This window comes from Xenopus tropicalis, chromosome 4, assembly GCF_000004195.4.
Source record: "Xenopus tropicalis strain Nigerian chromosome 4, UCB_Xtro_10.0, whole genome shotgun sequence".
Classification (NCBI taxonomy): domain Eukaryota; kingdom Metazoa; phylum Chordata; class Amphibia; order Anura; family Pipidae; genus Xenopus; species Xenopus tropicalis.
The window spans coordinates 127,301,537-127,329,189 of NC_030680.2; the positions used below are offsets into that span (position 1 = coordinate 127,301,537).

The window sequence follows — 27,653 nt, forward strand, 5'->3', positions numbered from 1 at the left end:
ACTGGCCGCCGTAGTTTCTTTGTAAACTACACTACCCATAATGCCACTCCGCTCTGTAGAAGAGGGAAAAGCGAGCGCGCAAGGTGGTGACGTGTAAAGTGAGCGCCGCCCAAGCGGCTGTAGTGAGGGGAGAACGTGAGAGCCAGGGACAGGAGGCGAAACGTAGGGGCCGGAGTGGGGGACAGCGCTGCAGGGAAGCAAGGAGCGAAACGAGGGAGAGGCCGAGAGGGACGGGCACGGAAGGACAAAGAAAGGGACCCTGAGTGCAGGACGCGAGTGAGAAGGACTCGGGACACCGACTGGTACAGAGTCGGGGAGAACAACCGACATACCGGTTACAGAAGTAAGTGGATATTTGGCGGATACATGCCTTATCAGAGAGGGGAGGCCTGACGCGGGGGCTGAGGTGCAGCAGGAGTGGGGCAGCGGCAGCCGCCGGGTCTGTGCGGGGAACTGCTCGGGCGCCAAGTGGTGACAGTGACAGCTAACGGGGCTGGCAGCACGGCCGGTCCTGTGTGGGGAAACTTTTTCCCTCAGGAGGCCCAAGTATAGAAGGGAGTTTCGAACGTTAGACTGTCACTGTAAGCAGCTACATACACATGTTCTGTAACTAACTTCTGCTACATTGGTTTAACAATCGCTAACAGTAGCGCAAAAAGGAACAGACAGTTGCAGGTTTCTATGGCAACTGATAGAAGTATTTAAATGTCTGTATGATTTGTTGCTTAGAATTGCAATTTCTTTCCTTAAGAAACATTGTCTATTTGGGTTTACATCCCATTTATTAACTCTTTGCTATTGTGACAAGGCCATTTTTGAGTTTGGGGATCCCATTTTTGTTCTGACTTATAGGTTAAGGAACCTTACACTGTACTGCAGCCAGAAGCCCTCTGGCATTTGGTGACCTGTAACTTGCATCCCACCTAAGGGATCCTGACAGTCGGAGTCAACCATGGAAGACTCATCGGCAGGGCAGCTATGAACTCCATTCATTTTTTTATTTACATGGGGGCCACTTGATCTCTAGTTCCTTCTCTGGGCATAGGTGGGCTTTGAATAGACAAGCCAGTAAGATGAAAAGCAATGGTGCTGGGAAAAGCTAGAAAGGTAAACAATCCAGGTATGAAGATATGTAGATGGGGATGTCCATCTGCTGTTGTGACCTGCAGCTCCCTGGGGCATGTTGGTAAAATGTAGTCGGGCAGATGGCAAGGATACATTTTGATATTGCTGGTTCCGAATAATAATGGTGAAGAAGGGAAATCCTTAACTTGTGGCTTTTATAATGAATGAGTTATGTTTTTGAATGACTTCTAGGGATGCCAGGTGCTGTAATTTAACAAAAGTTATTGTGGGCTTAGCTGCTTATGAGGATTGTAGCTCAGCAACAGTATGAGAACAGCGCAGCACTCTTTCAAACTCAACAGCCATTTCACTCCACTTTGCTTTGGAGGGGGGGGGGGCAGTGTGGTTTCCTTGGGCTAATGCACCCTGAGCACCCACGAGCTGGATTGTCAGTCTGTGTCACACAGGCAGATGCAGTGCTTCTGGGTGCAGGCACAGTTAGAATAGTTTTCAAGCCTACTGACGGATTGTCTGTGGGGCCTTACCCTAAGGGCTGGTATGATGAGCCTATTAATGATTTGACAGGGACACAATACTCTCTATAATATACAACTAAAAAACTCAAGGATGCAGTTTGTGTGATGAACAGTATATGCAACATCTATCAGAACACTGGTGCAAGACCAGAAAGGGAGCATTTAAAGGACAACTAAACCCTAAAAATGAATAAGGCTAGAAATGCATTTTATATAATAAACTGACTGCACTAGCTAAAACTTTCAGCATCTCTATAGTTGTAATGATACAGGTCTTTACAGTTGTCACGGGAGCTCCCCATCTTGGATTCTGTCTGGGATAGTGCACATGCTCAGTGGCCTCTGAGAAGCCAAGATTAGGGGTTGTCACAAATTATCAAGCAGAAAATGAGACTGGCCTGTCATATAAACTGATGCTACAGGGCTGATGATAAAATCCTGATGCTAATTGCACTGGTTTCAGAGCTTCCATGTTATGTGAATCTGAATGAATTACTTATCATTTATATTCTATATATACAGTATATAGTGAGTGGGCCCCTAAGCTCAGTAAATGAAAGCAGCACAGAACATGTGCAGGGAATCGGCAGAAAAGAAGATGGGGGGGCTACTGGGGGCATCTTTGGGGGCACAGATCTTCCATACTAAAGGGCTGTGGTTGCCGTGAAAAAAATGCATAACATTTCTAGCCTATTTCTTAAGTTTGGCTTTAGTGCTACTTTAAAGGAGAAGGAAAGTCATTTTGGCATTTTACTGCCAATACATTCACCACATTAGTGCCACCTATAACAATATATTTATTCTGAAAAAAGCATTACCGTACCGAGTAAAGAGCCCTAGAAACTCCCTCCGTTTGGCTGCTTGGGTAGCAGGAGAAGGGAGAGAGCTGTGAAGACTCCCAGGAATGATGAATTTTTCTGAGAGAGGAAGTCAGATACCAAAGTACATGTATACACAAATGAAGACAAGAAATCCTGTGTTTCTTTTGATAGAGGACTCAGTGCAGCTTTTCTGTGAGTGCTTATGGCTGTATTTACATAGACCTTGCTGATAAAGCTTACTTAGTTTTTGCCTTTCCTTCTCCTTTAAGGAGTCTGAGTTTTCTCAAAATGTGCTTAGGGGAGCTCTCTCTTTAACCAGTCTTTAGTTCCCCTTTAATTGGTAGATTTAATTTGGCCATGTTGGCACTGGAAGTCTTTTAATAGCTTAGAAGAGCGGGTATCCTGAACAGCTTACTGAGAAGTATTTAAACATAAGTACTCAACTGGTCAGCAAAATTTTGCTTATGAGATTGTCTTTCTCCCAAGCCAATGATCTGATCATACTGCAGGCCTATGGTGCCTCATTTGCACATCAGCCTGGTCCTCTTACCCAGTGGGATTTTCTAACATACCCAATACATATGTGTCCAATTTTCAGCCACAGTCTTTAATCAGGCTGTATATGGCCAGCTTTACCTGCCATTATCTAATCATCTGCCTCTTCACACCAGGACATTCCACTCTGAACCAAGGATTCAGGGTTCGGCCAAATACGAAAATAGTGGATTCAATGCATCCCTTGAAGGGACTTCAGAAAATGCTGATTTCAGTTGCAATTATATTTACAAATACCTTTAAAACCAATGTACATTTAACACCCACGGAAGAGCTTAGAATTACATTTTCACCTTCATAACGTAAAAATGTTATGTGTAGCTTTAAAAACACCTATAAACAGACTGATCATGGTATGGCTATTGGCTGTGAGATTTTTTTACTACCGTATTAAATTGCTCTTATTATTAAGTGCCTTGTGCACAAAATCCATTTACTAATAATAGGGGGAATCGGAAATGCAGCATATTAATGTATATTAACTAGATTTAATAGGTGTGTTATATTGTGCTTATATGTGCTTATATTAAAGAATAATGCAACTTTTTGTTTAAAAAAAAAAACCTAAAACAGCCCCAGATTGAAATACCTCTCTCCTTACATTACGTATGTCTTTTCTAACACCGAAGCTTGAAACCGCAGCTCAGATGAGTAACCTCCTTATTTAGCTTCACACTCTGCCCCCTTTATTATGCTGGAATACTAAAGGGGTGGAGCTTCACGCCCCTAAAGGGGCTGGTCTAAGCTGCAGTCTTCAGCTTCTATGTTAGAAAAGACATTAGACTAAATGTAGGTAGAAAGGTATGTCATTGTGGGGGCACTTTTTTTAGTTATTTTAGAATAAAAGTCTTACATATCCTTTAAGCTGCTGTTAATTATTTTGCAATCTAGAGAGAGAAGCCATATTTATGTGACTAGTCACTGTATGTGCTGTGCATTGAGAGCCCGTGTTTAAAAATACTCCTGACACTGTTAAACTGCTGACACTTTCTCTGGAGTAGTGATTGGCAACAGGATATATGATTCAAAACAATTTGTGCTTTACGTTCACACAGCAGCTGTTTGGGAGATGGGGGGGGGGGCATGTAGAGAAAGCAACATTTGTTTTACTCTTAAAAGAATTGCATTCACTCCCCCAAAAAAACATTAACAGTAACTTCTTTATGGGAATCTTGTGCCAGTATGTACTCATAGGGGTCTCTGGGGTCTGGGTTGATTTTTTTTGTAGATTCCATGTGCTTTGGACCACTGACATTTTCAACAAGTTAAAGCTTGTATTCCAACAATATAGTTGGCCTGGATGGCTCTACACTATGCCTGTCTTGTACTATGCAGCAGTTCTGGAAGCATAGCTGGCTAAAGGGATATATATGGCACAATTTACATATCCATGCCCCCTGTTCTATCTCTTGTTTCTGGTGTTGAGGCAGTGCTATGTATGTTGTATGAGGCATACAAATATATTCCGTTTTAAAGGGATTCTGACATGAATTCTGTCATTCATTTCTGGCAATACAGTCCCAGACACAAGAAGAAAGGGGAGTTATCCATTGTCATTTCATATAACTGGGATGTCAGGGACTAGTTTTCATATTGTATTTCATTTTCAGCCTTTGCAAATACCCACTAGTACAAGTTGTGTTGGCTTCATGCTCCATTGCTTTTTACTTACTGATGAGCTTGTACAGGTATAGGGCCCGTTATGCAGAATGCTCGGAACCAAGGGTATTTCGGATAAGGGATCTTTGTGTAATTTGGATCTTCATACCTTAAGTCTACTAAAAAATCAATAAAACATTAAACACAATAGGATTATTTAGCATCCAGTAAAGATTAATTATATTTTAGTTGGGATCAAATACAAAGCACTGTTTTATTATTACAGAGAAAAAGGAAATCGATTTTAAAAATCTAAATTATTTGATTAAAAGTGAGTCTATGGGAAAACAGGCTTTCCGTAATTCAGAACTTTCTGGATATTGGGCTTCTGGTTATAGTATCCCATACCTGTAATAGTGATATCTGATTGACACTACCATATTATAGTATTTGAGGTTATGCACATGTGTTTTGCTACTTAAACTGATACTGAAATCTATTGGATAAAAAATAATCATGTAAATTGGATATGCTTATGCTTTGCATAAGTTCAAATAGTTTAAAATATATGGTGATTTGACATCCTATTTTCGATGTCACAGCAAATTGCCTATTTAAGGGGTTCTACATAAGTGATTAGATGTGACAAATGTGTATAGAATATCCTAAGGATTTGGAGAATGTGATGCAATCAGTCATAGTGAGTTGTAATTTTTTCATGTGTTTCAGACATGACTTCAAGTGGGACACACGTTGACTCAAAGTCAGAACTCACTACCATGCTGGAACAGTGGGAGAGTGGACATGGAAGTGGGCACGATATGGTACCCGTTTTAACTAGGTGAGTATGCTGTGTTAGTCTGGCAGTGCTGCTGAATGCTCATTAGTGTCATAGCTAGGAAAAGCAAAGGTAGCGCTTTTCATACATTGAAAGATCCATGTACTTGATGACGTCGCCCAATATGCCCACCTTGAGATCAGATCACAATGACAGGGATATAGGTTGGAGCGAGCACAGCTTTAACAAGCTAATGCAGTGATCGCTTCAATGAGATTTTTAAACCTTCCCCAATTTTGGCCAGATATGGGTCGGGTAAGCCTGTTGAAGTGCCCCATACATGGGCAGATAAGCTGCCGATATGGACTGAAAGCAGCGAAATGAGCAGCTAAAATGTGCCAACTTACCTTGTATTTGCCATAGCTAATTTTATTATAGTAAACTACTCATTTATTCCAAGCAGTGCTGCATCCTATGTGCACAGCCTGTCCATTTGTGCATCTTGCCACCTGAAAGCTCATGGTGCTACAGTCTGACCAGTGGCCTGTCTCCCAATGGGGTTAGAGTGAGCTGAGAATTGTGGTACATTGTGTGTGGTATCCGATTCCCTACTTCATTATTTTTCCAGCTATTAGATGACTTAGAAAGAAAGATATGTCTGTAAAACTTAATATTGAACAGAGGTATGGATTATAGTTAGAAAAAGTCATTCGGAAGCCAAGCGTAAACACACAAAATTATTGACATTTAGTTTGTAAGCTCTACGGGGCAGGGACCTCCATCCTCTTGTATCTTTGACTCTTAACTTATTGCAACTGTATTTATGTTATATCCATCTTTATTTATTGTTGTACTTTGTATTTATCTATTATTATCTTAATAATCCCCTGTTTGTATTAATGTATTCTTCTGTATAGCACTGCGTACATAAGTAGCACTTTATAAATAAAGATATACATACATACATACATACATACTCCTAAAGTCCGTTTACACCAGCATGATTTTACCTAACTGTCAGTGAGAGGTCAGTTTCTTCTTCATCCTGGGACAGCCATCAGCGAGATTACATCCCTTGAGTCACAAATGTGTTGAGTTTTTTTTTAATGGAGTGTGTGTTCAAAGAGCATTCAAGGTTTGGGGGGCTGTTTTATGATATTCTTTGATTTTAGGATGTCTGAGCTGATTGAGAAGGAGACAGAAGAATATCGCAAAGGGGACCCTGATCCTTTTGATGACAGACACCCAGGTAAATGGCTGGTTTAAATTAGAAAAATGTGATACCTACAATTTCAGATGACAATCTAGTTCTGGTTGATGCAGCCTGTCTATACTAGGGATGCAACAAATCCAGAATTTGGTTCGGGATTCGGCCTTTTTTAGTGGGATTTGGCCAAATTGGCTGATCCGAATCCTTAAAATTATGTGAATTTTGTCACATAAAACATCTGGGACACTTCCAGATGTTTAGATTTGTGTTTCCAAATAAATATTGTTGGAGGCAATTTTCTTACTGTGTTTTGGTCTGTTTTTTACTTTTTGGCCATAATCCACATTTCATGTTTAAAGCAGACTAGACTGGCCAGTGATTAATGCTTTTGGCCACTGATGTACGCTTTTAGCTACTTATAATTTTAGTTACGTTCAGTGAAAGTGGTTTGAGTAATCTTGTATTAAACGGACATCTAAAGCCTATTTCACTGGGGGTGCGAAAATGTTAGGCACCCCCCAGTAAAAAGTCTGAAGATACTCTTGTTTTGCATACAGTTTTAGAAAAGTAAAACTTCAGCTTTTATTTAGGAGTAAAATCTAACCAGTTGAGAAAATGAATCATTATTAATGGCATATGAAATTCCGCATTTTGTGTCTTTTAATTATGCAAATGTATATGATATTTTGTACTGCAGGTCGTGCAAACCCAGAATGTATGCTTGGACATCTGCTGCGAATCCTTTTTAAGAATGACGACTTCATGAATGCAGTAGGTGTCACTATATTACTGGCATGTGGTTCTAGTATGCAAAGGACTGTGGGATGTTGCAGCTCCACTTGCAGGAGTTGGGCAACTGGGTGGATTATAGTGAAACTGTTAATTAACACTCTAGTAGATTGAGAACAGCATAATTCTGATTCTAGCATAACATAATTCAGTCTTTGGAAATTTTCCTTGCGTGGCCAAATTAGATCCCTCACACCTATTTTTTTTTTTTTCTTTTGCTAGCTGGTTAATGCCTATGTCATGACAAGTAGAGAGCCCCCATTAAACACTGCAGCGTGCCGTCTGCTCCTAGATATCATGCCAGGACTGGAGACAGCTGTTGTCTTCCAGGAGAAGGTAAGAGTACTGTGTGTAAAAGGACACTTGCATCCATAATTGGACCTTAGCAACCAAATAGACTCTAAACTTCCAAACTGGAGAGCATCTGAGCAAAAACATATTTCCATAATTGACTGCTCAGTATACATCTGTCTTTATCATACTAAAAGTTAATTTAAATGTGAACTACCCCTTTAAATTAGAGCAGGGTAGTATTTTTGGACCTTTAAATCTAATGGCATGTATTTTGCTAGTGTTGCCGATTTATGACACTTTACAAAGTGATGCACTCCCAGTAAGATATGTTTTTATTATATTGCGAAGGCAAATTATGTGTATGCACTGTTGTGCACACCGAGTTCACCTTTCTGTTGAGCTCTTCCTGTCTGCATTGGCTTTTGAAAATCTAATTCTAAGCAACTTTCCATTATGAATTTATTAAACATTTTCAGTGCCTTAAAAGTTATTTGTAAATGTAATTGCTATTGAAAACAGCATTTGCTGAACTCCCGGTTGTTACTTTTTAAACAATGTTGCAAAGGTCAGTCTCCTCCCTCAAGATCAGTCTGTCAATCTGCTGCCTTGTGTTACATTGTTTCAATTGAAAAAAGACAGGCAAACTGTTTTTAATAGCAGTTATATATACAAATGACAAATTTGTAATGAATGTATATGTATATAGTTGCTTAGAATTTTGTTTTCTTTTATTAGGCAAAAAATTGTATTCTGGCTTATCTGCATACACAGATAAGGCTAAGTATTTCACTATGGTGCTGCCTTTATTTGTGTTCATTTATTATTACCTCTATAGAATGTTGCTGACTTTAGTCTGTTATGTGACTTTAGGAAGGGATTGTCGAGAATCTATTCAAGTGGGCACGGGAAGCTGAACAACCACTTCGGACTTATGCTACAGGGTTGCTGGGGGGAGCCATGGAAAACCAAGACATTGCTGCCAACTATCGGGATGAGAACTCACAGATGGTATAGCAGAAATAGTTATACAGTATTTTGATGCTATATAATGCTTTCTCTGGTATGGGACCTGTTATCCAGAATGTTCTGTAATTTAGATCTCCATACCTTAAGTCTACTAAAAAATTAAACCCAATAGTATTGTTCCAATAAGGATTAATTATATCTTAGTTGTGATCAAGCACAAGGTACTGTTTTATTACAGAGAAAAAGGAAATCATTTTTAAAAATACTTGTGCCTGGAAAGCAAATTTACTTGGTTGCAGATCCAGCAGTTGCTGGGGCCTTTTGTCTGACCAATGGTTTCTGCTTTTAGTATGGGAACCACAGCATGATTGAACTGTTTCCAGCTGCTGCTGATTGAATTTCTCCAAAAATTATTTAAAATTTTTCCCTGCAGGTTGCCCTGGTTCTCAGCAGGCTGCGGGAGCTGCAGTCTCAAGATGCTTCCTGTAAACAAGAAATGAAGCGACAGAGCCCACGCCGGCCTCTCAGTGAACCCCTGCTGCCATTAGATGAAGAGGCAGTAGACATGGACTATGGAGAAACCCCGCTGGATACGGGGCCTAAACATGACGAGGTTGTTTCTTTTCGCTTAGAATCGTCTCCAGGTTATGGAGTTATGGTGAACTCTGGGGGCACAGGGCCTGCATCTAGAAAGAAGTTAGATACGGAGGCTCATCGTAAGGTGAAACATAAACTCAGTTTTTCAGAGCCTGAACGAGCATCAAGTGAACTTTCCAATAGCAGCTGGTCAGAAATGTCACCATGGGTCATTGGCACCAATTACAGCCTGTGCCCTCTGACTCCAGCCATTGAACAGAGACTGATCCTACAGTATCTCACCCCTCTCGGGGAGTACCAGGAGGTGAGAGACAAAAGTATATGGTGTGTGTAAAAAGCTTTGTGTTAAAGGTGTATCATAATTCAGATGGGATAGTTATTCCTTTACGTGCCAATGATCATAATATGTACAGTGTTGACAAAGTACCAATGTACCAACCCCATAGAATAATACATTTGTGTGTTCTATTGAAGCCTATGCAAAAATGAAATTACAACCTCCAGTTTAACTGATTAGTTGCTAGGCTTTTTGTGGACACTTCCAAAGGGCACTACACCATGAGAGACCTTGATAAATGCCATTGCCAATATCATCATAGTCATCATGGCAAAGAAAAGAGCAGAATGCATCTTTCTGCTGCAGAAAAAGCCACCATGTGATCTCATTAATGCAGATACTCTTAGGGCTCACAGAGTGTGCATTGCCTGAGTGGGCTTGTGTCATTAAATTCTATTAGTTAAATGTCTTGGAATTATGTAATGGACAATTTGGTAAAAACTTTTTCTACAGGAACTGCTGATCTTACGAGAAAACAACAAAGGCTCTTGCATTCTCTTTGTTGTTATAAACCTTAGGGCAAAGACACACAGAGCTACTTGTTGCAGCTACAAAAATGGACAATGCTGATAATTTACTGATAATTGTCTTTATGTGTGTTTTAACAGAGACCGTTCTCAGTATTGTCTATGGCAGTGTTTCTGCAACTTTTTAAAGGGATAGAAACAGTTAGTTACTTGAAAAAGTATATAAATATATGATATATATGATCTTTTCTCTCCTTCAGTTACTCCCCATCTTTATGCAAATGCGTTCTCGTGAGCTGATGATGTATTACATTGACCTAAAGCGTACAAATGATGTGTTACTTACTTTTGAAGCTCTTAAGGTCAGTGGGAGATTCATTTTTTTATGTCTTCTCACTATTACTGTGTTTGCTCCTCTATCTGCGCACAAACACACGCAATTAACTCTTTTTTTTTTTTTCTTTTCTTCAAATATAGCACTTGGCCTCTCTCCTTCTTCACAACAAGTTTGCTGCTGAATTTGTTGCTCATGGCGGTGTCCAGAAATTGCTGGAAATACCACGTCCTTCCATGGCAGCTACTGGAGTGTCCATGTGTCTTTACTATCTGTCTTACAACCAGGATGCAATGGAGAGAGTAAGCAGCATTAGGCAGCACTGGGTTGGGTCTGGGATCAAAGACAGTCTGTATCATGGAGGATATCCCCCCCAAAAATAAACTATCAACCTCCATGATATATTACTTAATGTGGGAATGCTTGTTTATTTAAAGTTTTTTGGTTAGCACTTTTTGCATTCTTCTGTAACTTTTTTGTGCTTCTCTTCCCTCATATCATTTTTTTTTTTTTCATTGTTTTGTTAGCTATATGCCCTTTCATGCCCAAGTAATCCTGTGTCCTATCTTTCACCTAGGTATGCATGCACCCACACAAGGTGCTGAAGGATGTAGTAAATTACACACTCTGGCTCATGGAGTGTTCACATGCATCTGGTTGCTGCCATGCCACCATGTTCTTTTCCATCTGTTTCTCTTTCCGAGCTGTCCTGGAGCTGTTTGACAGTCAAGATGGTCTACGGAGGCTAGTGAACCTGGTGAGGTGTAGTGTTATTTAAATAATTTTTATTTAGGGAGGATGCAATGAATGCAGGATTCAGATTCGGCCTAATCCATGGTCCTGGCCAAGCCGAATTCATGCAAGGTTCTTTTTATGCCTCCTGTGCCTTAGTTTGCATATGCAAATTAGGATTCGGTTTGGTATTTCGCCGAATCTTTCATAAAGGATTCTGAGTTCTGCTGAATACCAAAATAGTGGATCCTTTTTTTTTTTTTTAATGTATTTTTGAAGGCAAATGTTGTGAATGGTTCTGACATTCACTGTAGAGCTGTGAGCTCTTTGTATAAGTAGGTCTAGCTTGGTGTACCTCCATATGACACATGCTTGATGTCACTTGGGTAACATCTGGGCTTGCACCTAGTATGAAAGGACTGTAGATATTGGAAAGCCATCATTTCAATTGCAATTATTGTACTTCATGCAAGGTAAAGTTATTAAGTTACTTATTGCAGAGCTTTAGTTGACATTAAAATTGTACCAATTTCATATCTCAATTTTTTTTTTTTTAACCTCTTATTTTCAGATCAGTACCCTTGAAATCTTAAACCTGGAAGATCAAGGCGCCCTGCTGAGTGATGATGAGATCTTCGCAAGCCGCCAGACAGGAAAGCATACGTGCATGGCATTGCGCAGATATTTCGAAGCTCATCTTGCCATTAAGGTGGAACAAGTTAAACAGGCACTGCAGCGCACTGAGGGTGGGCTGCCCATACACCCACCTCCACCTTACAAGGTCAGGCTCCAAAGACTGTTACAGTGACATCTGATTGCATTTATAAAAAACATTTCTTGGCACAAGCGTTTGTAGTTTTTTTTTTCTGTGTTTTATAAAAAGCTTTAGATACCTGTCAGGATTTATATGTTCCTTGGTTTTAGAATGCTGAAGATGTGCAGCCTGCACAATGTTTAAACCCTCTAAAAACAGTAGATTTTTGAAGTGGTTTCACAAATGGGTTATTCTCTAAGACTAAGACCAAGCCTTTTCAAAATATGCTAAATATTTCAGATAGAATCTCTGCAGCTGGTAATTAAGCTGCATGGAACTAAACCATTGTTTATTCTTGTTAATCAGAGATACATATATCTAGGCATGCACTCATTCCAGGATTTGGCAGAATCCTATTTAAACAATCTAAGTCACAAGACCTCTTATTGTAACATATTGAGCCCAAACCTTAATATTATGTGTACTTTTGTAATTTTTTGTAATTTGTAATATTATTTGTATTTTTGTCTGTCTGCCATATATTTGATGCCCAGCAGCAGATACCTTTCAAAAGGAAAGAGATTACACCATTTAGACTAAGGGTGGAATAAACTTTTGTACTGGTAGTACCAGCAGGGACAGTGAGTGAAAAGTTGTTTTTATTATCAATAACATACAAGGCAATAAGAGACAGGTTGTGTGAAATTAGGGAAATGTTACATGCTTTGGCATTCAAGAATCGCTGGCTTCAAAAGAATATGTGAATTAAATCCTCAATAACTATTTGTATAATGATTAAAAATCAGTCTGATTTTACTTATCCCTTTCTTGCAGGCATGCAGTTATACACGTGAGCAGATTGTAGAGATGATGGAGTATCTCATAGAGTTTGGTCCAGCTCAGTTGTATTGGGAACCTGCTGAGGTTTTTCTAAAACTCTCCTGCGTCCAGCTCCTTTTACAGCTTATTTCAATTGCCTGTACTTGGAAAACTTATTATGCCAGGTGGGTAAAGAAGAAAAATTAAAACAAGGCATATACAGACCCTCTCCAGCCACATCATTGTAAATAGTGTTAGTTGAATGATTTGTTCACTAAGCTTATGGTCTCACCCATTCTTCTCTTCCTTGAGCTGTGCTGCAATTGTCCGTTCTTTGCTTTAAGCTGTTAAATGTTACTACATGCTTTGTCACATCTTCCCTCAAATCATTGTATAACACTAGCATTTTCACCATTTACCATAGATTTGTTATATCTCCTAGGAATGATACAGTGCGCTATGCTTTGGATGTTCTTGCCATTCTGACTGTGGTACCAAAGATTCAGCTTCAGTTGTCTGAACCAGTAGATGTCCTGGATGAAGCGGGTTCCACTGTCTCTACCGTAGGTAGGAAATGAATGTGAATGAATGTTATCGTTTTGTTTTGGTTTTTTTTGTTTTTTTTTACTTGCAAGATGTGTGTGTGTGTGTGTGTCCACGTGATACAGGCTCCTGTTTTCTCTGATGCTACTCATCTCTTATAAATTATCACCAACTCCACCCTTTGTCTTTTATCATCACCTTGTTTTATCTTCTTTAGGGATGAGTATTGTGTTATGTGTGGCCGAGGGGGAGTTTTTCACACACGATGCAGAAATTCAGAAATCTGCCCTTCAGATTATCATCAACTGTGTTTGTGCTCCTGAAACGCGAGTCTCCAGCATTGGCAAGTATGTCTCTGGGACACCTCGAAGAAGGGGACTTGTTTGTCCGACCTTCCATCATCACGGACGTGGAGAGCCTACACTTTCCAAGATGTGGAATGTTGTCCAATCTAATAATGGTATCAAAGTTCTTTTGTCTTTGCTGTCTGTTAAAATGCCCATCACGGATGCCGATCAGATCAGGGCTTTGGCTTGCAAGGCACTAGTTGGCCTAAGCAGGAGCACTTCAGTTCGACAAATTATTTCAAAGCTGCCCCTGTTCAGCAGCAGCCAGATCCAGCAGCTGATGAAAGAGCCAATCCTCCAGGACAAGCGTAGTGAGCATGTGCGGTTCTGCAAGTATGCAGCCGAGTTGATTGAGCGAGTGTCTGGGAAGCCACTGCTAATGGGAAGTGATGTGTCTCTTGCACGCCTGCAAAAGGCAGATGTAGTAGCACAATCTCGTATTACATTCCCTGAAAAAGAACTCTTGCTACTAATACGGAATCACCTGGTATCCAAGGGATTGCAGGAAACTGTGGCCACATTGACGCGAGAGGCTGATCTACCTATGACTGCTGCTTTGCATTCTTCTACCTACCTGCCTGCCACTGCTACCCAACCACCCACTACTTCTTCACCTGTTTCTCTGCCACGCACACCACGGATCCCTGCTAGACTTTCAAGTACAGCACTGTGCCCTCACCCTCCTTCTTCAAGACCTCAGTTACCACCACCTTTATCATCTCCTGCCCCAGTATCCACAGGCTCACCACTCATTGGGCGTATCAGCTTTGCTCGAGAACGGCAGTCACCTTGTAATGGAAAGAGGGGGCGTGTTCTGCGGCAGAAATCAGATCATGGAGCCTATAGCCAAAGCCCTGCCTTCAGAAAGCAAATGGAAAGACATGTGCCGTCTCCTCCCACTCTGGACAGCATTATGACTGAGTATCTGCGAGAACAGCATGCACGCTGCAAGAATCCAGTTGCTATATGCCCCCCTTTCTCCCTCTTTACTCCACATCAGTGCCCAGAGCCTAAACAACGCAGGCAAGCCCCTACAAACTGCACTTCCAGATTAACCCGACGTGCTGCCTTTCCCAAATATGGAGGTGTAGATGGGGGCTGTTTTGACCGACATCTAATATTCAGCAGGTAATGTAGGGGACCACATAATTATGTTTGGAATTTCTTGTTTTGAGAAGACTCAAGGGAAACCTGGAACAAATGCTTTTAGAGTCTAATGTTATCTTCCTTGTTGGCAGGTTCCGTCCAATATCTGTGTTTCGTGAAACCAATGAAGATGAGAGTGGTTTCACCTGTTGTGCATTCTCTGCACGTGAGCGCTTTCTGATGTTGGGAACGTGCACAGGGCAGTTGAAACTATACAACGTGTTTAGTGGGCAGGAAGAAGCTAGTTACAATTGCCATATCTCTGCAATAACACACTTGGAGCCATCTCGGGTAAGCATCATTCAGTTAATAACCTCCCTGCCTTTGCCTGGCCTGCATCTCACTTTTTCAGTCTCTCCTTTTATAGGGGAACTAAAACCTAAAAATGAATATGGATAAAAATGCCATATTTTATATACTGAATATATTGCACAGCCTAAAGTTTCAGCATCTCTATAGAAGCATGACCAGACTTTAAAACTTGTCACAGGAGCTCCCTAACTCGGAAGTGTCTTTGACACTCACATGCTCCGTATGCTCTTAGCAGCTGTTGAGAAGCTAAGCTTAGGATTTGTCGCAAATTATCAGGCAGAAAATGAGGTTCAGCTGTCATATAAGCTGATGATACAGGGCTGATTATTAAATTGTGATGCTAATTGCACTGGTTTCAGAGCTGCCATGTAGTAATTATATGTATTCTTTTCTAAATCAGCCTTATATTATGACATTTATTTTCTATATATACAGTATATTGTGCATCAGCCCCTAAGCTCAGTAACTAACAGCAGCACAGAGCATGTATAGTGAATCAGCAAAGAAGATGGGGAGCTACTGGGGGCATCTTTGGGGGCACAGATCTTCCCTGCTAAAGGGCTGTGGGTGCCACGCGCTGGTGCAGAAGCCAGAAACATAATGTACAATATTTCTGCCCTACTTCTTTAATTAGGCTTTAGTTCTCCTTTAAACTCCCAGTCAACCTTTCCTGTCCTTCTCTCACAGGATGGGTCTCTTCTTCTAACTGCAGCCACATGGAGCCAACCTCTCTCAGCACTTTGGAGCATGAAATCTGTATTTGAAATGAAGTGAGTTTGCTAGGTTAACAAATAGTCCTTAGAAAAAGTGCTCCTGTTTAAAAACACAACCATCTTTAGGGGCAGTTTTTAATCTCAACTACATTTTCATTTCTAGGCATTCATTTACTGAGGATCATTATGTTGAATTCAGCAAACTTTCACAGGATCGTGTCATTGGCACAAAAGAAGATGTGGCTCATGTGAGTATTTACCTTTTTGGCTGTGGAATTAGCTCTCAACCAATCTTTGTTGTACTGGTATTGGACCTCCTATCCAGAATATTTAGGACCTGGGTTTTTTTTAAATAAGTTTCTGTAATGTAGATCTCCTTACCTTGTCTACTGAAAAATAAATTTAGCTTTAAATAAACACAAAAGAATTATTTTGCCTCCAATAGGGATTCATTATATCTTAGTTGTGAACTTGTGATCAAGTACAAATACTGTTTTATTACTACAGTGAAAAAGGAAATTATTTTTAAAAATGTAAATTGTTTAATTAAACTGCAGTCTATGGGAGATGGCCTACTTGTAATTCAGAATACAGAATAACGTGTATATACCATATATAATACAACATATATTCTATGGCAGATTTTGAACCTTTCAAACGTAAAAATCTAGGAGAAGCCAAACATTCAGAAGAAGACTGTATATTATTGCATTGTTAGGAGCCGACCGGCTCACAGCAAATGTTATAGTAGAGTTCAATGTAGAAGAGAAGAAAAGCTCATTTGACTGCTTGGGTTATTATCATATTACATGGTGGGCTCATGTAGATGGCCAGCTTATATCAACCCCTAAGTTTGAATTACAACGTTATCTAATGCCCTGGACTATTTCACTATTGTAGAACCATAAAATAAGCAACTAAGGCCTCCAAGGCTGTTGTGAGCTAAAAACCTCCCAGGAGCTTTAGTTGCCAGTCTGCTCTGATTTATGGATAGTATATGAAATTATTTAGTACATTAAAGGGGTTTTTCACCTTTGTACAACATTCACAAATCTAATAGTTAACAGAACTATCTTTGTCATATACATAGTTAACAGAAATGTGCAGCTGAAGAGAGATTCGTCTCAGAATCACACATAGTACTGGCAGCATGCTTAACTCCTATTGGCTGTGTCTCCTGTCAGTCTGGCACTACTTCCTGTGCAGAGTGATACAAATCTAATTTAACAGTATTTTAGATTTGTGAAATGTTGTCTGTTTGAATATGCAATTTCAAGGGAGAAATTAACTAATGACCTTTTCAGTTTATGCAACTGGTTAGAGTACACAAGCAACCAATTAATTGGTCCAATAGGAAAAAAATAGGAAAAAGAGCAAAGCCTGGACATGATTATGTAAGCATCAAGGAAGTTTAAAATAGACTACTACCATACCTTCAGAAAACTGATCAGAAAGACAGAAAAAGGACTGATTTAACAGTATAAAATATTTTTTACTGTGGCCTTTTTTAATGGAAAACGGATTTTCTAACATGATGCGAGCATTGTTGATGGTTTAATAAGATTGGGACATTGAAGGTGAACAGCCCCTTTAACAACATGACGGCCATCCTAAATGCTAAGAGCTTGAGGGCGTGTTTAATGAAGCAGTCTTTTATGGAGGTTTTAAAGTTACCCCTACAGATAAAATACAGCATATGCTAGGTTTCTAACTTAATAATTATCCATCCTGCAGATTTATGATATTCAGACCGGGCAGAAGCTGCTGACTCTGTACAACTCAGATCTTGCAAATAACTACAAGCGCAACTGTGCTACCTTCAATCCTACTGACGACCTGGTGCTGAATGATGGAGTCTTGTGGGATGTGCGATCTGCCCAGGCCATACACAAATTTGACAAGTTCAACATGAACATAAGTGGTGTCTTCCACCCTAATGCCCTGGAAGTCATTGTGAACACAGAGATTGTATCCTATTAAATCATGAGAGCACAAGGAGTTTATTAGTCTTTAGAAATGAATGCGTTTAGTTTTCTTGGGTTGCTATTTTCTTACGGCTTTAAAGCTAATTAACAAATAACTGTGTGTAACACATAGAGCAGTTTGGCTATTGTCTTTTGAGGATAGGATTCACATTAACCATTTAATAATGCACATCCTGAACAAGGATTTTTCAAGTGCACCTAAAACTGATCTTAAATTGCAACTCTGGCAAAACTAGTAATGTGTGTTGCGAATAGTGTGCATCTATATTACTAATGTATTCTACAACATATTGTTAACATAACGCTGTTTAAAACATGCAGCCAAGTAAGTGAGCGAAGTGTTTGTGATTATATTTACCCTTAATGCTGAACTGCAGCTTTTGAGCCTGGAAACTATCCATTTGCAAAAAGTGGAGGGCTGCATGTTAAACATCCTTGCACCAGACTGATATCTTAAAGGACATGTCAACCCCAAAAATAATTTTTTGCTTAATAAATGAAAACATAATTCTAAGCAGTATGAATTTATTTAAAATTATTAGTGCTTTAAAAGTTATTTGTAAATGTAATTGCTGTAGAAAGCAGCATTTGCTAAATTCCTGGTTGTTACTTTTTAAACAATGTTGCAAGTACCAGGCTTCTCCAGCAATACAGGTCTGTCAGTCTGCCTCCTTGTGTTACATTGTTTCAAATGCCAGGGCAGAGAATAGAAAGGACAGACAAACACTGCTTTTAATAGCAGTTATATATACAAATAACTAAAAAAAACCATTACAAATATGTAATGAATGTATATTGCAAAGTTGCTTAGAATTAAGTGTTCGTTGTTTTTTTTTTTTTTAGGCAAAAGTTATTTTTGGGGTTGACACAATTGGGGTTGACACAAAACTTTAATTATTCAATCTTAAAAAATGGAATAACTGATGGGTGACATATGACCTACTATGAGATTTTTACACTCTGTTTAAAGCCCTTTTCCTTATATAATGCTCAGTGGGACCTTCGAACCTTTCACCTTTTGCATACTGTGCCGGCTCTGGACCAGTGTCGTGTTGTGTTCAATAACACTGGAACTGTTATGTATGGAGGTATGTATATTCTAATTAATGTATAGATGTTCCCTTTATATTTTGCAATGACACTTTAGAATACTGTCCATAATTAGTATCATTGATCCCCCAACCAGTGGCTCGGGGGCAACATATTGCTCACTAATCCCTTGGATGTTGCTCTCAGTGCCCCCAAACCAGGTAGTTATTTTTGAATTCCTGACTTGGGGGCAAGTTTTGGTTGAATAAAAACAAGATTTCCTACCAAATAAAGCCCCTGTAAGCTGATAGTGTGCATAGAGGCAGCCTAATAGCCAATCTTAGCCCTTATTTGGCACCTCCATGAACTTTTATGATGCTTGTGTTGCTCTCCATTTGACTGTGGCTCACACATAAGAAAGGTTGGGGATCCCTGATCTAGATTTTCGATAACCAAAGTAAATGGATCCTGGGGCTTAGTCTCTCTGCTTTCCAGAGAATCTTTGCACCACCCACTGTGGAAAGCAGAGGGACTCCAAGCCCCATCATTTATTACAGTAGAACAAGGTGAGGGAGGGGTTGCATTTATACTTTGACCACAAGACAATAAATAGAGAGCGAGACCAAGAAAGGTGATTGTGAGCGCTATGTCATCTGGGCCAGGAGTGAGCTCCTGGTGTAAGTGGTCATGTTGGCACACAAGCATGCCAATAAGGCTTAATGTCCAAATTGTTCATTATGTGCATGGATGTGACAAGATATGGGGGCCCACACCGGGTGCCCCCTCCGATGTAGGCAACAAAGCACACCCTACCACTGTTTTTGTGCAAAAGAAAATAGTACTGTTTGCACCACCAGAGATAAGTGCTAACAGGTTCTGCACTCCAGTTGGGGGGAAACAAATTAGCCCCGATAGGTGCCCTTTAAGGGCAGTGACAGACAGGGAGATTAGTTGCGCTGCGGCAAATCTTGACTGGGGTAATCTCCCAGTCTGTCACTGCCCTAAAGTCATGCTATATTGAAAAGTTACATTAGACCATCATTGTTGTGCTGCTAAAGGACTAGGGGAGTTATGCAATAAAAGACACTAAGTTTGCCCAGTAGCAATAACCATAGCAACCAATCAGGTAGACTTTATTAGTCATGTGTTTAAAAGAAAACATTTCATTGGTTGCCATTGGTTACTGCTACTTGGAAAACTTAGTGACTTTTATTACATATGGGTATAAGTAACACATTTATCTGTCAGTTATACAGATCCCCTTTTTTTCCTGATCTTTCAGCCATGCTTCAGGCAGATGATGAGGATGACCTACTAGAGGAAAGGATGAAGAGTCCATTTGGTTCTTCCTTCCGAACCTTTAATGCAACCGATTATAAACCAATAGGTGAGCCTTTATATCCACATGGTATTTTGTATTTAGTGGGATTTAGTCACTGTTTAAATAACTGCAAATGACTTTTGTCTCTGCAGCCACCATTGATGTAAAGCGCAATATATTTGATCTGTGCACAGACACAAAAGACTGCTATCTAGCTGTTATTGAGGTAACTAAAGACTAATTGTGCTGACTGACTGTGAATTAATATGCTTTTTTATACTTTTTATTTATCGTCTTTGGCTCCTGTTCTATTTTGAAATCCCAATCACCACCTAATTTCTAGAGCAAGTTACCCTGGCATACAGCAGTTTTAATTCTAATCAAGATAAATGCGGGACACAAACATTTGTAATTATGCAAAACCCTTAATAATGAAGAGCAGCTCTAGGTTTATTTTGTATACCTCTGTCCTTATAATGCTAAAAATTGGTTGTCTCTGGATATTGTTTTATGCTTAATTATTCTCACAGTTCTTAAACTAACCTATACTTCTGCTCAGAATCAAGGTACAATGGATGCTCTAAATATGGACACAGTCTGCCGTCTCTATGAGGTTGGGAGGCAACGACTTGCAGAGGATGAGGATGAAGAGGAAGATCAGGTGAACTGAGGCCCCTTGTATAAAGCTGTTAGGATTATAAGAAATGTTTCAGTTTTAACTAACTTCCATGTGTGTTTAAAGGAGGAAGAGGAACAAGAAGATGAGGAAGATGATGATGACGATGATGATTCTGATGACTTGGGTCCCTTACTGGATGCAGAGCTGGAGGAAGAAGAGGAAACTGGTGAGCAAGCAGGCGAGGATGGAGAGAATGACTTTTCACCTTCTGATGATGAAGAGCTTGCAAATTTGCTTGAAGATGATGAAGATGATGGGGATGATGGTGATGAGGGTGATGAAGATGGTCATGATGAAGACTCTGATATTGATCCTGAAGTGGAACTAATACTCGGAGACTGTGAGTAATGCTTAATAAACCACAAAAATAGTAGTTTCCGAAGGCTTTGGGCAGAGGGATCTTAGGAGAAACAACTGTTGCAATCAAGCTGTCTGTTGTGCACTGTAGTAGAAATATTATGCTTTGAAGGAGTGAGGATGAGAAGATAAAAAGTGGATTTAGTGTTGCTCCCTGTTGAATATTATAAAGTTTTGCACTGTAACACTAAAATCTCTTTTTCTTGACTGCTTTGGGTCACTAAGAACCTTGAAGACTTACTAGTAGACTTACTAGTAGTCCCCATTAAAAGCAGAATCTGAATATGGCAGGAACTGTGGTGTGCAAAGTCCAAAGGCTCTACTGCCCTGGCATGTCCAAGTGCAACACTTTACGAAATAAGGTGCAATTACATCAAAGTGGTAGAAAATGCCATGTAATGCATGTAAGGATAACTGTGTTTGTGCATAGCACACCTGTATTGTTGAACTGAAAGGCAAGTGTTTTTATATGCTCAGTCTTAGAGCCCCATACAGGAAGAACAGTCTCTTGGTTGATGAGAAAATATAAAGCTGCTTTGGGCTAAAAATTTAGAAGATGGCCATGCCATTTTCCAGAATTTTAAGCAAACTTAGGACAACACCTGATTCTTAAGGGAGCCCAGTATAAGTCCTGTGCCCTGGCCTGCCTGTACATCTGTTTCCAGCAAGCCCCGTCTCTGAAGAGATAAACACTTTGTAATGAACACTTCCCCTGGGCCCAATTTCTGACAGATTTAGGTAACCTGCCTAGTTGAGAACACCGTTAAATAAGTGGCTGAGATGTGTTTGATCTGGGGGCATGTTGCAGGTGTCTCCTATTAATATATTGTGGCACCGAATAGACCTTGTTGGGGGGGAGGGAGCAGATTGACCAACTAATGGAGTGGAAGCACAATTTCTGCTCATTACAGCCCTGGTTGATTTATAGCGTGACACCCAGTTTTAAAAGTGTTACACGAGAATTTCAGCCAAGGGCACCTGAATATACCCAAAACCTTGGTGAGAAAATGGAAAAGGGCAGCCTCTTAAGCTCAGAGCTGCATGCCGCAAGTTGCCCTCTCTACAGCACAGTAATCTAAAACTTGCAGCCTCCCAGGCACTGAACCAGAGCACAATGAAATCCATCTGTTTAGGTTGAAGTCACAGTGAGCTACTAGTAGCAGCTGCTAAAATAGACAATGCTGGTCATTTACTGTTAATTGGCTCTACGTGTGTTTTAGCAGAGGCAATTATCATTATAGTCTAGGGCTGGGTATTTTCTAGAGTTTTGTAGCTGTGAAAAAAGTAGCTGCTACTAATAGTTCAATGTGTCTTCCCCCTTAAAGATATACTGACTTCTTTTCCGTTAGATTTACAACAATACTTATCCAGTGCAGTCTCAGGGCAGTGGCACACATGTAGAGTAGTCTCCTGCGATAAATCTTCGCTAATACGGGTGACCTCCTTTAAATGCCAGAATGTAAATCGTCCTTGCGAGGCGGCTTCGGAAAACCAAAGCGACACGTATGCCATCCCATTGGCGATTTACATTCTTGTCGGTGGGATGGCATTACAGGGAAATTAGTCGCCAGCGGTAACGAAGATTTATTGCAGGCGACTAGCCACTGTCCTCAGAACTGAAAACAGATATAGGTGAATATTTTGATCAGAGAGCAAACTATCTGAACTCGTTGCAGCCCACAACAACCTAGTTCATAGAAATCATAAAAATAGCTAAAATTAAGAACTGCTGGTTAGAAAGCAATGTGGCAGGTGTTAAAGACAGGTCCATGAGGAATAACCTCTGTTTCAGGAGCATTCCAGCAACCATAAAACAAGGGAAAGGGAACTAGTAATAGACACACTAAACTCAAGATTAGTCCCACAATCATTCCCTAGAGATCTCATTGCGTATAAACCCCATTGAGACCCCATTGCAGAATTACATCAGAGATCTCCTCCCCCCCCCCCACCACCATCTGGTGCTCCCAAGGCCAACCATAAGAGTTATTAAAATGCATTAAGTAAAGATTGTAGACCGCATAGCAAAAAACTCTATTGAGAACTACAAATGTTAACAGACACTAACAACATAAATGCTATCCAGACAACAGGCCAATAAAATCCAGCTAAATTAGTTAAATAAAAGTCTCTTGATGTGGCAAGGTGTGAGGCTTTGCTATGCGGCTTATAATAGGAGCACTACTACAAAGGAAAAGAAAAGCTAAACAATTTGAAAAGCAAAGGGCAATGTTATTCATTACTAAAGTAGTCACAATCGTAACTGTCACACAGCCAATGCCTAATTATTATATAAGATCCTCACGTGGCCCAGCCAGTAACCCTAATATTAGATCTTTCTTGAGTTCCTGCAGCTCCTTCAAGCAACACCTTCCCAGATGGAGGATAAAAGCTCAATTTAACCTGATTGAGGGGGTGTTAGCTACAGTATACAAAGCACCTGATGCCAAAATGGGATGGTTTGCTAACAAATACTGCTAATGGGGCACTTCTGGTCCTGAGGGCGCAGGCCTGATACAGCTCCCCCTCACGCCCTGTGATTGCATCTCCTGCTTACAATAAAAAGATAAATTTTCACTTTAAAAGCAGAGATTCACCTCTTAAACTTACTAGGGGCAGCTTTTTGCCACCCATGGTGTTCCATCTACAGAAAGATGCTCCCTTTGCGAGGATCACATCAACAATCCAATGCGCACAGAGTGGATTTCAGCGCTGAACTGTTTGAGATAAAATCAGGTTCATGTACCTGCACCGGGCTGATGCAATGGCTCCAAGTTCAGGCACATGAAGCTTTAAGAAGCGTTGGTAGTGGATTATAAACCTAACCCTAGGGAGAATTTGTGGAGTCACTGTTAAAGGAAAGTAAATTATTTAGTTCCATTCTTCCTTAAGTTCCCCATACACGGGCCGATTGTAGTTGCCGATATCGGTCCCTTGGACCGATTCAGCAGATTATCGGCCCGTGTAGGGGCAGAAACAACGGGCAGAAACAACGGCCATACCCAACCGATATCTGACCTGAAATTGGCCAGATATCGATCGGGCAGGTTAAAATATTCAGTCTGATCGGGGACCACATCGGCTCATTGATGCAGTCCCTGAACCGACTGCCCCATTGTTGCCATATAATTTGATTGTTTGGCCCCAGGGCCAAACGATCGAATTAGCCTACATGTTCCCCGATATCGCCCTCCCATAGGTGGGGATATCTGGTGAAGATCCGCTCGCTTGTTGACCTCGCCAAGTGAGCAAATCTTCACGTGTATGGGCACCTTTACAGTTTATTCATTTCTGTACAGTGAAGCACAGTAGGGGGAGCAAGTGACGAATGCCTTTGCCCTTGGAATGGCGCCAAATACCTGGCTGCGGGATAGCTTGAGTGTAGCAAACAAACACTTGCTTCAAGCAGAACTGCTTATTATATGTAAAAAATAGATATACACATCCCTGAGAAATCATGTGCAGTGTTTCCTTTGTTAAAGGAACAGTAACACCAAAAAATTAAAGAGCTTTAAAGTAATAAAGATATAATGCACTGTTGCCCTGCACTGGTAAAACTGGTGTGTTTGCTACAGTAACACTACTATAATTTATATAATAAGCTGCTGTGTAGCCATGGGGGCAGCCATTCAAGCTGGAAAAAAGGAGAAAAGGCACAGGTTACATAGCAGATAACAGATAAGTTCTGTAGAATACAATAGTGTTTTATCTGCTATGTGCCTGTGCCTTTTCTCCTTTGAATGGCTACCTCCATGGCTACATAGCAGCTTATTTATATAAATTATAGTAGACTTTCTGAAGTAAACACACAACTTTTACCAGTGTAGGGCAGCAGCACATTATATTTTAGTTACTTTTATACACTTTCATTTTTTGGTGTTACTGTTCCTTTAAAACTGAACTACTACAGGGTTGAGCAGGTCACTACCTGTGCCAGCCAAGCAGAGGGCTGTCCTGTCTTCCCTGGTTGTTAGGAGAGCCCCAAGCAGCCCAATAATACTAAAAATTTCAGTTTTTAGTTTATCCTCCTTTACAGGAAACACTTCTAATATCTAATTGCATTTCTGTATTTGCACTGCCATCTCATGTATTGCTACATTATTGCTGCTGCCACCCTGCTTCCCTGTTAGTGTTTCATTGGTCCGTACCAACAGTGGCTTTTCCTTCTCTCTCCACAGCCGACAGTTCAGACAATTCCGACTTGGAAGATGACATTATGTTAGCGCTAAACGAGTAAAGATTTCGGCGTCTTGGTCACTTGGACACAGGGTCAGTCCTCCTACTGGAGACACAGCAAAAGGGGCGGAGCTCCGCTGAGTTCTAGGCGGAGCAGGTACTAGTAAGGGTGAGCTTTAGAGGTTGCTACATGGGTAGAAACAGGTTGTCTTCACACTGCAGGCATTTTTCGGGAGAGGGGGGGTGCTGCTGCTGCTGCATTGCCAGCCATCTCTTTTGTAGCTCCTCCCCCCCACAAGATCCAACCAAGATGGACTCTTTCTTTTGTATAATAAAAAAGCTCTTTAAAAATTAGTTTTATATAAAACTGAAGATTAAAAAAAGACCAAAAAAAAAGTCTGCTGGGTCGCTTACTCCTGAGGAAGAGCAATGAGAATTTTTCTTTTTTTTTTTTTTACAGTGCATCTTGTTTTCAGTTTTTTTATAAAGATGTATTTAAAGGGAGGAGAGGAAATCCGTTTTCTTAACTTTGGCCTGGAAAGTATTTTTATGATAAAATTGTAATATATTGCATAGGCTATGGGTTTTTTTTTTTTTGTTCACGGCCCCACAGTCTGGATGACCTTTAATGATTGGTTTTTCTATACCAATGGTAAGAGATGTGGCGCCTCGGCCACCTGTGTGATTTCTACAGCATTCAATTGCCTTTGTGTGTCCAACCACATGGAACCAGAAATTTCCTTTAATGGACATATGGTTGAACCTGCTTTAAGCTGCCATTATTTGTATTAACTTGGCAGCGTCAGAATGTTTTGGTTTTTTTTCCTTTCTAAGCACTGCTGCCTCAATAGATACAGGGCTTGAAGACTACTCCTCAGGGAGCTCAGGAAAGCCCAGTCCCACAAGGCTGCTTCAGAACAGATGCTATTATTCATTGGCAGCAAGGATTCTCCTTGCATCCCAAGCCCCCCCCCCTCCCCCCACAACATTGCTTTTACATTGGATGTGTGTGAGACAAATCAGAAACAAACATTTCTTTCATGTAAAGTGTATTTATTTAAAAAATAAAACCAAATAATTTCACCAGGTCTCCTTTATTCATGTATGTGGAAAATATATTGTAACATCTGTCCCACTTCTATTGGATAAAACAAAAACCAATGAGACTGCAGTCTACTAACGAGCTTATTTGCTGCTTACCTTGGAATAATGGTTTAAAGTAGTTTAGCATCTCTCCAGTTTGGAACTTTAGCAGCTATCTGGTTACTAGGGTCCCATTTAGCCTAGCAACCAGTCAGTGGTTTGAATAAGAGACTGGAAATAAATAGCAGAAGGTCTGAATAGGCTTGAAACATAACAACAACACTGTAGCCTCACAGAGCAATAGTTTTTTTTGGTTTTTTTTTTTTAAACATTTTATTCAAGTTTTGCAATAAACATGTAGGATGAATAATGCCAAATTATTTAAATATAGGTTGTACAACAATAGTCACATTCGACAGTTTGTCCTTCAAAAAGATAAGAAATGAAGAAAATAGAATGCTTACAGAGAAACAAAATAAGTAATTTTAAATAGAGAAAAACAAATTAACGAACTTTGCCCAGTGGATAAACTATAAAAAGAAAAGAAAAGTTTCCTTGTGAACAAAATCAAGGCTAATTTTGCTTATATGTTCGTGAATGATTGAAATCTATATATGCAGCATTTTATAAATCTGATCCTTATTACTTATATCTATAGCATTAAAGAAAAATGACCATGTATTTTTAAAAGGAATCCTGGATTTAGGTTCACTTGCAATAGTTTATTTTGGCCAGTAACACCCAACAAGCAGGAAGCTTTGTAAATTGCAAGATGGAATAGGGAGAAGAGCAAGGCAAAGCATTCACCATTTATAAAAATAAAATAAAAAGGCCAAATGAAATGTTTCTAAGAATAGGCCATTCTGTAACATACTAAACTACCCCTTTTATCTCAGGGGTGACCAGGGCAATGGACTGAAGGCTAATTCACATGATACAAATGAGTGATGTGTGAGTCTGCCTGAAACCCGTGGGTTTCCCCTGCCCCTCCATGACTTCAGAGATGGGACGGGGGAGTGTGTCTATAATTAGAGGTGGATTCTCGGGTTGGGAGCGGGCAGGTTAGAGTTGGATGCAGGTCAAATTGTACAAATTTCATGTTTAAATTCGTGCATGTAGATGTGCAGGTTTACCATGTATTTGATAGTGGAGCATGTGGATAATCGCTTTAAAGGGGAAACTAACCTTGAAACACCCTGTGTGAGACACAGACCCTGAGAAACAAATGGATTAACAGTGAGGCTTTAGTTTTGCAGTTATTTTCAATGCTTATATTTCTGCTCATGTTCTCAGTGGCCGCTAGTCTGAT

At 40.2% G+C, this 27,653-nt stretch overlaps 1 protein-coding gene across 1 annotated transcript; it reads left to right on the forward strand.

Annotated features, from left to right (window-relative positions):
- Positions 1-26,344, forward strand: dcaf1 (DDB1 and CUL4 associated factor 1). Its single transcript, XM_002935620.4, has 24 exons — positions 1-343; positions 5,306-5,417; positions 6,527-6,603; positions 7,262-7,335; positions 7,576-7,689; positions 8,518-8,655; positions 9,047-9,514; positions 10,275-10,376; positions 10,492-10,650; positions 10,926-11,105; positions 11,652-11,861; positions 12,669-12,838; positions 13,096-13,220; positions 13,414-14,671; positions 14,782-14,980; positions 15,689-15,771; positions 15,878-15,962; positions 17,449-17,682; positions 18,694-18,787; positions 20,011-20,115; positions 20,202-20,275; positions 20,609-20,710; positions 20,792-21,068; positions 25,264-26,344. Exons 2-24 carry the CDS (start codon positions 5,308-5,310, stop codon positions 25,320-25,322), a joined length of 4,497 nt encoding a protein of 1,498 aa, XP_002935666.2. The 5' UTR covers positions 1-343; positions 5,306-5,307; the 3' UTR covers positions 25,323-26,344.
- The last annotated feature ends 1,309 nt before the right edge of the window (positions 26,345-27,653 follow it).

Coding starts and splice junctions, on each gene's coding strand:
- dcaf1 (XM_002935620.4), top strand. CDS start 5,308: ATGACTTCAAGTGGGACACACGTTGACTCAAAGTCAGAACTCACTACC. Junction 8,656..9,046: donor GGGATGAGAACTCACAGATG/GTATAGCAGAAA, acceptor TTTTCCCTGCAG/GTTGCCCTGGTTCTCAGCAG. Junction 20,276..20,608: donor GCTATCTAGCTGTTATTGAG/GTAACTAAAGAC, acceptor ACTTCTGCTCAG/AATCAAGGTACAATGGATGC.